Source organism: Erpetoichthys calabaricus, chromosome 5 (genome assembly GCF_900747795.2).
Source record: "Erpetoichthys calabaricus chromosome 5, fErpCal1.3, whole genome shotgun sequence".
Taxonomy (NCBI): Eukaryota; Metazoa; Chordata; class Cladistia; order Polypteriformes; family Polypteridae; genus Erpetoichthys; species Erpetoichthys calabaricus.
The window spans coordinates 11720000-11733570 of NC_041398.2; the positions used below are offsets into that span (position 1 = coordinate 11720000).

At 39.8% G+C, this 13571-nt stretch overlaps 1 protein-coding gene across 2 annotated transcripts in view; it reads left to right on the forward strand.

Annotated features, from left to right (window-relative positions):
• LOC114643684 (E3 SUMO-protein ligase ZBED1) overlaps nucleotides 1-13571 on the forward strand; it is a 36994-nt gene that overhangs the window by 7183 nt on the left and 16240 nt on the right. For both annotated transcript variants that reach the window (XM_028792196.2, XM_051927825.1), the window contains exon 3: nucleotides 9069-9328. In XM_028792196.2, coding sequence (XP_028648029.2) covers nucleotides 9069-9328 — 260 coding nt within the window. The remainder of the gene's footprint in view (nucleotides 1-9068; nucleotides 9329-13571) is intronic.

The window sequence follows — 13571 nt, forward strand, 5'->3', positions numbered from 1 at the left end:
GCGATTACATGTGTATTGTTCAATCATTTATACATGTCATTTTCAAACAAAAAAAAAAAAAGCAATATTATAAGATTCCGATATCTCGGGCTGACCATTCGTTTGCATGGTGCTGCTTTCCTTTTTTTCACTGCCCAGTTGTACAAAACTTCCAACAATACAGTAGTCTTGCATAAAAGGCTGAAAAGAAATGTCATTTTTAACTTGATGCCTTTTATCGATCAGTTCATCTTCTGGTCACCTAACTATTCACAGTAGCAGACATTTTAAGCAAGGGGGCCCAAACTTTTGCACGCCAATATAATGCCGTGGACAGAGGTATCAGCAAATGGTCATAGCGCAAAGACAGAGAGTCATTCTTGTAGATAACTGAATTATTGCTTACTCCGATTGGTTCACTAGTGTGCTTTTACTAAGACTGGTTCATTGGCCTACGCACCCTGATAAACGCGCCCAAATAAAAGTCTCCTTTCTACTACATCCTTGTCCTTCTCAATATCTGTTTAACTTCAGCTCTTATTCTTTTATGGAAAGCTGTGTACGTAACAAGTGTCAACTGGCGTGCATGAAAGAAAGTGACATTAGCCAGTTTTTTTTTAACCGTCACCTGAAACACTCCATTTGTTTACTTCATGCTATTTTCTAAGACAAATGCTATGTACAGGGTGGGCCAAAATGAAGTACCCCATTTCAGCTGAGTGGGTTGGAGTGGCTGGGGGTCCTTCAATAGGCGATCCCTTGTAGTTTTCAGTCAGCCACATGCCTTGGTCCGGTGTGCACCGTGCTTTCTTTGAAAACACAGAATCCATCATCATCACTTATGAACACGCTTCTGCATTCCTCCTAATGGTAACTTCCAAATCGGAACACAGTTCTTCAGTGGGCGGCTAAATTTAGACAGAGAGGTAACAACATTGAACAGCAAATCTCCAGGCCATCCTCGGAAAATTGTTTCATGTTGTGTTTGAGTTACTCGTTGCGTTATTCGATTTTGTTCTGTATGGATTTGAAATTAACACGCAAATACTTTTTAAACTTACACTTTTACTGTAAAACTTCAGTAAAAAATCATTTTTGGAATGAACTTTTCGTCAATATCGCATTGAATTTTGATTGTGTTTGGACTTTCATTGTGACAACGCAACGTATAACTGCCCGTTGTTTGTTTCTCTCTAATAGATCAACTTTTTTGAATGTTTGTCTCTGAGATTTGTTAATTGACATAGCAAAAACTATGTTTTATGTGTATGTATGTGTGTGTATATGTATGTATGTATATGTTGTGCACGCTAGATGTCGCTGTTACCCCGTTGAACCCACCAGACAGACGTCCAGGACACACGTTAAAAGCACCAAGAAGATTCTTTAATATTTTTCTTCAATAAAGTGCCCAAAGCACCGCACACTCCACAATTCTACAATAATTCAATAAACAAAAATTAATAACAATAATCCTCCTCTCCACCCAGCAGCTCCGTCAATCTACCGATCTGCCGGGTTTCCCACAGTCCTTTTATAGTCCATGACCCAGAAGTATTTCTTCTCCGGGTCAAACTCCACATCATCCTTTCTCAAGTGTCCCGGAAGTACTGCGGGCTTCCATCCTCGTGACCCAGAATTACTTCCGGGTTAGCATAACAGTAATCGTCCCCGGGTTCTTGGTGAGCTCCCCCTGGCGGCACCTCACGGTACCCAACAGGGCCGAAGAGACGGACTCCATGTCCCATGCTGCCCTGCGGTAATCTGGGGAACCATTTCTATCCAGGGGAGTTGCCATCTAGCATCCCGGGAATGTAGTTCCCTGAAAAGGCTGCTTTCTGTTGTTGAGGGGCGTCCCTGCCTGACCGAAACGCCGGCCGTCCATCACAATGTATATGTATGTGTGTATATATTATATTTATGTATTATATATATTATATATACAATATATATATATCTATTATAAAAAAAAAATCCTAGGAGACAATAACTAGGGAGACGACACGTGATCTTCACGTGAAGATCACGGAAGACACTTAAAAGACCTGCGAGACGAAAGAGATTGTCCACTGAGTGTCTCGCGGGGACCTGAAACATGAGACTTTGTGCCAAGAGATTGACCCAGGACTGTCTAGTGATGACTAGAACATGAGATTCTTGCAAGACATGCCTTACTTACAACCAATATCAAATAAGACAATGGGCAGCAAAACACTCAGTCGTGGAAAGGCTTTGAGCACACACAGATCCAGGGCTCTCAGCGCATATAAAACGTATAAGGACAATACATTATAGATGAAATGTCGGCGACTAAGTGAAGATGAAAGAACAGCGTGGAGAAAAGAGACTCAAAAGCGTTGGAGAGAAAAAATGCAAAAAAGAAAAAGAATAATCTAGGTGCAAATGTAGAAAATAAGGAAAGTAATAAACAGCCTGGAACAAGTGGAATCGAAAAACAGCAGGTACAATCGGGCTCAGAATTAAAAGACAAAGTAGAACTTCATAAAGACATTCACAAATGTTGGCGCTTTACACATTCAGATCAGGTTAGAGATTATGAAAGCAGTGAAATTCGAAAGGGTCAAAAAAAAAAAAACGACGGCGCAATACAAATACAGAGAAAGGTAAAGAATATGAAAGCAGGAAAATTAGAAAGTATTGTAGCGTCCCAGGCAGGTTGAAGCTTTTTTTTGAGTGACTGTTAGGTCTGATTGAGGGAGGGCATGGAAGGCTGACAGCGGGGTATTGATTGATGCAGTAAGGGGGGGGGGGGGGGGGTCGCGGGATGGGAGGAGGGGTTGAAGAGGGTGCTAGAAAGTTGTGTTTAGGGTTACGAAGTCGGCGTTCTTTTTCTTGATTGTTCAAGTAAAACTTTTGTGAGACTTTACTACGTCTGTCTGTTTTTTGTTTTTTTTGTAGTGATTTCAAGCCGGACGCGGAGGTAGTAAAGTTCGCATTAGCACAAACAAAAGGAAATTATTACTCGAAAAAGGAAAATAATCCTCACGGACCAGGTGTCATTGAAAAAATAGCAGGACAAAGCGAGGTCAGAAATAAAAGACAAAGTATAAAACAAAGTAAAATGTCATAAGGAGGTTAAAAAACAAGCGGGGGTAAACACTTGCAGAGCAAGTTGAAAACTGTGGAATTCAAAAGACATGCAGAGCAAGATACAGAATATGAAAGCAGCAAAAAAACAACAGTGTCAAAACAAAGAAAGTAAACATCACATTAATGCAAAGAAAGAGAAATTATTACTCGGAGAAATAACGTAAAGGCAAATAGAGATCGAATATATGGACATAAATGATATGTCTGAAGAATGTAAATATTGTAAGGCTTTGAAGTTTAAGTTTAAGAGTTTCAAAAACGGGGTTTATCTCACATGCATTTACTGGTTACTTTGCAAAAAAAATTATTAACTTTCGATGGTGAAGATCGGTTTGTCTGTGCTGAAATTCCAAACAGAGAAAACCTATCCTGAATTATGGTACAAAGTCATTAAACGCACGTCTCACGGACCTCATTTAAAAGATTCAGCACGTTGGGACTCAAAAGATTCCAAGTATAGTTTTTAAAGAAGTTCAGAAATAAAGTGAAACTAATGAAATAGCAATAATTCAAAGAAAAAAACAAATTTCTTAAAAGTGTGTATCCGGAAAACCAAACACAGAGGTATACACACACATATTTATATATTATATACATACACACACACATATATATGTAATGTAATATATATACAGTAATCCCTCACCTATCGCGGGGGTTACGTTCCAGAGCCCCCCGCGATAGGTGAAAATCCGCGAAGTAGCGACCTATATTTATTTTATTATTTATACATATTTTAAGGCTTTATAAACCCTTCCCACACTCTTATAAACCTTTCTCACTCTCTTGTTAACCTTTCCCACGCTCTTATAAACACTTCCTATGCTCTTAAACACTTTCTACATTCTTAAACACCGCAGACCAACACTGCACACTGCACGCAGCGATCAGACGTCAATGTGTCTGCACTCGCTTTGTGAAGGGGGGCAGCTGAACTCACGCTGAGCAGAAATGGACTTTGTGCTGCTTCTGCCAAAATGCCTGCTTGTCGCTCTGCGCGTTCGGAAGGAGGAGTGTGTGTGTGTGTGTGTGTGAGAGAGCTGAACGCACCTTCGCTCAAACCCCCCCTCCCCGGAAGCGCAGTACGCTCCTGCCACTTCGCATTGTCAAGGGGGTGGGGAGCTGAATGAACGCTAAGGAGAAGTGGACTTTGTGCTGGCTTTGTGCTGCTTGTCGCTCTGCGTGTCAATAATTTTAAGCCTGTACATCACCAATTTTCCTGTCTCACTGTCTTGTCTTGCGTGAAGTTAAAATGTTTTATAATAGTGAGATGTTACTCATATCCTTAGCCTGACATCCACATATCATATGTGTTAACAAAGTGTGTTTTATAAGTTTACATGTGTTTAAAGCATGTGGGATAGGTATTTTAAGGCTTAAACTATAAAAATGTTTATTTATATGGTCTTTCTATATCGCGGATTTTCTCCTGTTGCTGATGGGTCTGGAACATAACTTCCGCGATAGGCGGGCAATCACTTGTATTTAAAAACCCGCAAAGTCGTGAATCCGCGAAAAGTGAACCGCGAAGTAGCGAGGGATTACTGTATACAGTATATATATACACACACACACATATATATACACTCTTTGCTTTATTTGACAGTAAACAATGCAACATTTCATGATCTGCTTCTCACAACTGAAAGAGGGCACCGTGGCAGATGTTTGCCGATGGCAGACCGACCACAAGCATTACCTGGTAGGTAACCACCCACACAATTCAGGTCGTTGAGACTCGGACTATGAATGCAATGAATATATGTATGTATGTATGTATGTATGTATGTATATATATATGTATGTATATATATATATATATATATATATATATGTATATGTATGTATATATATATGTATGTGTATATATATATATATGTATATGTATGTATATATATATATATATATGTATATGTATGTATATATATATATATATATATATGTGTGTGTGTGTGTGTGTATAGTGTTAAGGAAATGTTTCGGATAGGGACATTACAGAAAAAAAAAAACTTAACAATATGACAGCCTGTAATTATGAGAAGTTTTTTAGTTTCTTTTATTCCATATACATTATGGATAAATGTACATATTTTAATAGTTAAAGTGTGTGTTGTAAGGAAATTTGATTTATTTCAGCATTTTATGGTGTTTAAACAATGTGCCTACAGGATTTCATTTTGTTAATAAAAAATGAACAGTTAATACATGCGGTCTGTAGTTTAATTATAACATCCATCCATCCATTTTCCAACCCGCTATTTCCTAACACAGGGTCACGGGGGTCTGCTGGATCAATCCCAGCCAACACAGGGCGCAAGGCAGGAACAAATCCCAGGCAGAGCGCCAGCCCACCGTAGAGCACACACACAGCCACACACACACACCAAGCACACAGTAGGGACAATTTAGAATCGCCAATGCACCTAACTTGCATGTCTTTGGACTGTGGGATGAAACCCACGCAGACACGGGGAGAACATGCAAACTCCAAGCAGGGAGGACCCGGGAAATGAACCAAGGGCTCCTTACTGTGAGGCAGCAGTGCTACCACTGCGCCACCGTGCCGCCTTAGTTATAACGATACACTTTAATATTGGACATAAGGCTTCTATGCCTCTGGTTATGCAGGAGATTAGAGTTTATAAAGTTTTTTAAAGTGATAAAGAAAAATACAAATTGGAATTGGCCAATCAGTGTGGGCCTTAAAAAAACCTAATCGGAGCATTGCTGCTTATGTTTGATTTTTGTCATTGCAAGTCCCAGACTGGTTGCAACGAGTTGCTGGGTATGTCAGGCTCCCTAAGTGAGGATCATGGGACAGCACCGCGACTGCCGGTGACTCACTACCACTGTGCAAGTCTTCTAGGTTATGGCCTTTTTTTCTTTTCTTTTTCTAGAAATATGTATAATGTAGGCGGATTTCTTTCTAGCCGGCAGTTACGCTTTGTTGTGTCTGTGCAGTATCAGTGTTGGAATGTGTTTTGCAGCCCACGTAGTAATAAAATGCATGACATTTTTCACTCCGACATGAGCATTCGCCCTGCTGTTGAGACTCCAGTAGGAAATGCCATTTAGTTGAGGCAGATGACCTGCCTCACTTTTGTGCACACTCCTCTGATTTCCAAACCCCAGAAGTATTTAATGTTGACGCGACTAATGTGGATTATGCCATACTGTACAAGTAACTTGAGAGATTTCTCTTGGATGTTTTTCAGTGTTGGCACCCTGTGTTGGGCCGTTTTCCTCTGTTAACACTGATTAAAAATTGTACCTGGCTATCATCACAAGCAACATGTGGCAAATAATAGACCAAAAAAAGTCAGCGTCTGTAGGTGGAGTGATGCTTATGTAACATTGTGTGTTGGTTTGTCTTTTCTTTAAATTTGTATTACTGTATTTATATTATTATGTGTTGAGTAAATCCGTTGGAGGCAGGACTGTGGAGTCAGTACACACCACCTTTGTCTCTTCCATTTCTTGTACCCCTGGCCTGACTCCTGTCAGTGTAATTAGACCCATATTTGCTAATTGAAAACACGCAGCACCCAAGCCAGACGGCGTCTGTCTCACCACTGCCGGTGTTGAATCAGCAGGCTCCTTTTTAGCACCCCTGACCGTTTAGAGATTGGGTTTCAAGGCTGTAGTGATGCTGCTGTGGCTTTTTATATTATTTATTAAATAAGACTTGCAAAATTAAAAAAAAAAAGAGGCTGTATATTTACCAAAAGCCTAAATGTAAAAAAATTAACTTAATTGAATAAGTATGGGTGGAGTTAGAAATTTGAATACATATTACTACAATTGGTTGGAGTCTTTGACGATATGTAGTCGGTAACTCAATAATTGCGTGTGATGCTACCAAATCAAGTGAGGTGAAACTTGTGTCGTTCTTGTTGTTTGAAAATGCACTGCCCTTCATTCATTCAATCAATTAATAGAATAGCTAAATTCATCATAAAACATTAAAAAAAACCTATTATAATTCCCCAGCATGCTAAACAAGTTTCAAAAATTGTTTGAATCAATTAGTGTATGTGCGCCCCATGATTTTATTTAGTCACATATTACCACAAAAATTGTGGTTAAAGAAAAAAATATTTTTTTGCTTTTTAGTTTATTTATAACTTTTTCTTCTTCCTGCTGCTCCCATTAGGGGTTGCCACAGCGGATCATCTTCTTCCTTATCTTCCTGTCCTCGTGATCTTGTTCTGTCACACTCATCACCTGCATGTCCTCTCTCACCACATCCATAAACCTCCTCTTAGGCCTTCCTCTTCTCCTCTTGCCTGGCAGCTCTATCCTTAGCATCCTTCACTCAATTTTCCCAGCATCTCTCCTCTGCACATGTCCAAACCAACACAATCTCGCCTCTCTGACTTTGTCTCCCAACCGTCCCACCTGAGCTGACCCTCTAATGTCCTCATTTCTAGTCCTGCCCATCCTCATCACACCCAATGCAAATCTTACCATCTTTAACTCTGCCACCTCCAGCTCTGTCTCCTGTGCCACCGTCTCCAACCCATATAACATAGCTGGTCTCACTACCATCCTGTAGACCTTCCCTTTCACTCTTGCTGATACCCGTCTGTCACAAATCACTCCTGGCACTCTTTTCCACCCATTCCACCCTGCCTGCACTCTCTTTTTCACCTCTCTTCCACAATCCCCATTACTCTGTACTGTTCATCCCAAGTATTTAAACTCATCCACCTTCGCCAACTCTACTCCCTCATCCTCACCATTCCACTGACCTCCCTCTCATTTACACGCATGTATCCTGTCTTGGTGGTCCTACTGATCTTCATTCCTCTCATATCTCAACCTCTCCAGGGTCTCGTCAACCTGCTCCTTACTCTCGTTACAGATCACAATGTCATCAGCAAACATCACAGTCCACAGGGACTCCTGTCTAATCTCGTCTGTCAACCTGTCCACCACCATTGCAAATAAGAAAGGGCTCAGAGCTGATCCCTGATGTAATCCCACCTATGAGGTTGGATAATGTGGAGATAGTGAATCAGGAAGTGCAACGGATTAGCAATGATGAGGATGAAGAATGGAAAGGCTGTTGGTCCAAATGTCATACCTGTGGAATCATGGAAGTGTTTAGGAGAGATGGCAGTGGAGTTTTTAACCAGATTGTTTAATGGAATCTTGGAAATTGAGAGGATGCCTGAGGAGTGTTGAAGAAGTGTACTGGTGCAGATATTTAAGAATAAGGGGGATGTGCAGGACTGCAGTAACTACAGGGGGATAAAACTGATGAACCACAGCATGAAGTTATGGGAAAGAGTAGTGGAAGCTCAGTTAAGAAGTGAGGAGATGATTAGTGAGCAGCAGTATGGTTTCATGCCAAGAAAGAATACCGTAAGATGTGATGTTTGCGCTGAGGATGTTGATGGAGAAGTTTAGAGAAGGCCAGAAGGAGTTGCATTGTGTCTTTGTGGACCTGGAGAAAGCAAATGATAGGGTGAGGAGAGAGGAGTTGTGGTATTGTATGAGGAAGTCGGGAGTGGCAGAGACATACGTAAGAGTTGTACAGGATATGAACGAGGGAAGTGTGACAGTGGTGAGGTCTGCAGTAGGAGTGACGGAAAGTAAATAAAATCATTTTACTTTAAAAAAAAAAAAAAAAAAAAAAATTATGTATCTCATTTTAGGATACTGTTAATGTGTTTTTTTTTAATCTATAGGATTTACTGGATCAACCGTTTTTTTGCCCACTTCTCATTTAGCCTACAGACTTTTATTAAAAGGGTAAAATGGGCTTCAGCCATGTAATTGAAGTTGTCTTCTTGTAAATGTTGTCTTCCTGCTGTGACCTTACAGAAATGTTTTTTAAATCATTTAAGTGTTTGTCAGTTTATTGAACTGCACTCACCCAGCACTTTGTTACACTAAATGTCACCTGTTGGTTGAGGTGTTATGTTGTGTTATGGCTGCGATGTTAATGATTGTGCTGCGGCTTGTTCTTTCAGTTTCCAGTTCAGTTACTGCCACTCCGCATGAGGCGGCAGAGAGGCAGGAGCGCCAGCTACTCCACCCACCAAAGAAAAGGATAAAGTCGGCCGTGTGGGAGTATTTTGGCTACCCGGAAAACCCGGATGGCGCAATCCTGGAGGATGGTATTCCAATGTGCAAGATTTGCAGAAGAAAGGTGTGCGCGAGAGGAGGAAACACGTCAAATTTCCGCGCACACCTGCGTGTGCATCACGCTGCAGAGTATTCCCAAATCAAGGTAGGTGAAACTTGTGTCATTCTTGTTGTTTGATTTTTATAGAACAAAATGCACTGCACTGTTTGGTTATGTCAGCAGCCTTCCTTTCCAAACAGCCTGTGTTACTAGAGGACTGTTCTGCTGCTGACTGTTATCAAAGTGCTGGTATTGTAGATCGCCTTCATTGTGGCCGTGTCTGCTGAAAACAGGTGAAGGGACTTGGGCTTCCACAAAGTGAGGTTTCCCAAATGTCTACATTAAGTGTTAAGTGAAGATACTATAACAATGGGACTTTTCAAGAAGTTTGAAAACAATGTCCAATTGCCTTCTAGAAGCTTGTGTCAGAGCAAGATGGAAAATGTGAGTAGAAATTACCCAGTTGCTAAAATATCTAATAGGGATACACAAGTAATAAATCATTATATACAGTAGCTATTGGCCAATGATGATGCTTTAAAAGTAAAAGAAAAAAAAATGACGTGTATCGTGTTCAATGGCTAGTTTTCTTTTCCCCAATAAGCTTCGCTTTCTTGATACATAAGGTGAAAATAACAGTGGTTTCCTGATTATTGCACTTTGCTGTGGGAAATATCAGTTGTGTGTTTGTATGTAATGTTTATTTGTGCAAACGTTTAGCACTTGCAAACTTTAGCAGTGCTGTTGAGAATCCTAAGATTCTCAAAGACTTTGGAGTCATGATGGACTTGACGCTATCAACTGCCAGACAGAGTTCAGAAGAAGGCTAACAGAATGTTAGGTTATATAGCGCCTTCATGTAAGGAGTACAAGTCACAGGAGGTTCTGCTCAAGCTTTATAACACACTGGTGAGGCCTCATCTGGAGTCCTGTGTGCAGTTTTGGTCTCCAGGCTACAAAAAGGACATAACAGCACTAGAAAGGTCCAGAGAAGAGCGACTAGCCATTGTACAGCGCCTCAGAGCAATTTTCAGCCTAATGGCCTTCCTCAAACGCCCAGTGGAGTAGAATCCTTATGGCAGTAATGGGATTTGAACTGGCAACCTCCCAGATACCAGCGCAGATCCTTGGCCCCTGAGCCACCATACCGCCTAATGTTATTATTATTATTATTGGAACAATGGTGACAGGCCATTCAGCCCAAAAAGCGTATTCATCCTATTCACACAGATTGCCCAAAATAACATTAAGGTAAGACCTGACTGTCTCTGAAGCCCCGCTCTCCACCACATTTCTTTATAATGTGTCTATAGTCCTTTGCGTGAAAAAAAAAAAAGTTCTAACATTTGTGCAAAAATCTGTCCTTGACAAGTTACCCCACCATGCCCCAGTGTTCTTCCAACAGAATTTAAATTAAAGTAACAGCTGGGATCCACTCCTTCCTTTCATAATTTTAAACACTTCAGTGAGGTCACCTCTTAATTTCCATTTGCTTAAACTAAAAAGGGTCAGCTCCTTCAGACTCTCTTCATAGCTCATACGCCACAGTCCTGAATGAGCCCAGTCGCTCTTTTCTAGCACTGCTATGTCCTTTTTGTAGCTTGGAGACGAAAACTGCACTCAGGACTCCAGATGAGGCCTCACCAGTGTGTTATAAAGCATGAGAACTGGTGAGGCCTCATCGGGAGTCCTGAAAATGGACAGAGAACATTCCAAAACTGAAGCTGTAGCAGACGATAAAGTTGAACGTGATGACACAGAAGGACTTTTGCCGAAAAAAGGAGCCGTGTCTGTTGTCTGGAGATATTTTTGTTTTAAAAGGTTGGATGTGGAGCAAACAACTATCTACTGCAAATGCTGTCGAGCTAAAGTTGTCAACACGAGCAAACATTTGGAGGTGTCCCGTTCGAACGGATTTGTCAAGTTATATTCTCCAGTGGCTTCATTAGGCACCAAGTGTCGTCATTAACTAAACCTGTTCTTTAATTCCATGGCTTGTTGCTGTTCTCGTTGTGCAATAGTAGACATTTCTGAAATTGTGGATTTCTTTTCTAAGAGCGCTGCTGAAAGGTTATGGGGACCTGAGCAGATCGACATTCCTCAGACCTTCAGCTTTCTTCATTTTCAGATATTATATGATGAACCAAGGTTATTATAGTTTTGCCTTTTTAAATTAGTTTTTATTTCTATATTTCTTCTGACCTTACTTGGAAATTCAGTTTAGTTTTAGTTTTCCATCTTTGTGTATTTTTAGTTTTAATTTAGTTTTTATTTTACAAAGACATTTCTATTTTTTTTTTTTAATATATATTAGTTTTAGTTTTAGCAATTATGGAACGGTTAAAGAGCTACTATGGAGTTTAGTTTTTGTGTCACAATGAGACGGATCTGTACACTTAACGGGTTTTAAGAGTTTAATGTTAATGGAAGTTTACTACACTACATAACTCAGTTTACTATTTGGTTTTGTTTTTGTCTGATAAAAACAAGCATAAATAAACCAGGTACCGAATATGACCAATTTTACACAATTTTATAATTTTTAAAATATTTTCTATGTCATCTGTGCTGAACAAATCTGTGCTGACTGTTGGCACTTTTTCTTCTTTTGCTTTATTGCCCAGAATGGGCCAATTTGTAATGAAATTTAGGTGAATTTTAAAGTCTCCCCTAGACTTTCTCATGTACTTAGATATGGGGATGGATATTTGAGGAATAAACCTCAAGACGACGATTATGTACATTAAAGAACCATCAACAACAAATCAAATATATTGAACAATTATTATAAAAGTAAAGTTGAATAAATTGGACTCTGCAGCTGCATGAATAAAAAAAAAAATCGAGAATGTGTTCAGGTAAAGTTCCACTTCCGGTTGATGGATTTGGCCCAAAAGTTAATACAGATCTACAATTTTGGTGTAACGACCCAATGCCGAATTTCATCCGTCTGTCTAGTTGTGTTTTTGAGTTATCGTGTTTATACACACACACACACACACACACACACATACACATACATAATTACAAAAAAAAACACTGTTTTCGGACTCTGGAGGTCTAAAACGTCAAGATTCGTCAAAATCTCGAGGTCAGATTTGTTTCATGGTTACTATACTTTCTGTATACTTCGTGTACAAAGTGGCAGGTGAATTGCTGTCATCAAAAAGTAGGCACCTGAGAAATAAACTGAAACGTTCCTCACTCGTGATTTTTCGGTCCATATAGTAAAGTTTTTGTTGACCAGCACATTCTGATTTCAGGCATTTGAGTTACATCTTGATATACAGCAAGTGCAAAGAAAGGTGGCACGTAATTTGCTTTCTATCCCACATGCTTTACGCGTGTATTCAGCTCACTCTGTCACCGCAAATGTTGTGTGAACAGCCGCCCTCCTTCACCAGCCGCCATTTGCTGGATGAATATGTGGGGGTGGCTGGTGGTGGAGGACTTTCAGTTTTATAGTTAAAAGTTACAAGAGTTAAAAACTAGCAGCAAGAATACTCATTCAAAAATGAAAACTACAATTATTTTTAGTAAATTATAATTTTATTTCAGTTAGTCTTTCTATCTTCTTTAATAGTTTCGTTTAGTGTTAGTTTTTCATTTCCATCCATCTATCCATCCATTATCTTTCGGTTTGGTTATTTTATTTCAGTTTACAAAAATGTTTTTTTAATAATTGTTTCAGTTTTGATTTTAGTTTTCATGAACTATAATAATCTTATAATGGACACAGTTAGCTGCTCACGTTTTGGCTCATTTTGTATCTCATTATTGTTTGGCTGCTAATTAAGGAGAAAGAAGCAATGAAGGGGTCTGAGTCTTCCAGAGCAGGTCAATGAAAATGAACGGAAAAGGAGTTAATTAGCAGCCAGAACAGGTCACTACTTAAGAAAAGGGTTAGAATGAAAAGCTGCAGCCACTGGGGCCCTCCAGGACCCGAGTTTGGGACCACTGCTCTAGAAGGGCCTCTTTCTCTTGCACGATTTAGATCAAAAACGAATCAGCACTTTATCATCTCATGACAGGCTCAAGTTTTGAGTTTGGTGTTTCTCCTTCCGGCTGTTTTAGCTCTAGACCAGGGGTCTGCAACCTTCACTATGAAAAGAGCCGTTTTGCCCCCCCTTCCTCCAAAGAAAAATAGTCTGGAGCCGCAAAACATAACACAGCTTATAAACTTTTAAAAGTTTTAATCTTCTTTTAGATTTTACATGTTACAACCACGGAATACAACAAACAGAAGTGCAGTGTGCATGTGTAGGCCTACTTTGAAATACATTAAACTGAACTATGCAGGCCTATTAGGGTCCTTCCTATACCTGTGTAAAATTAAAATAAAAACTAG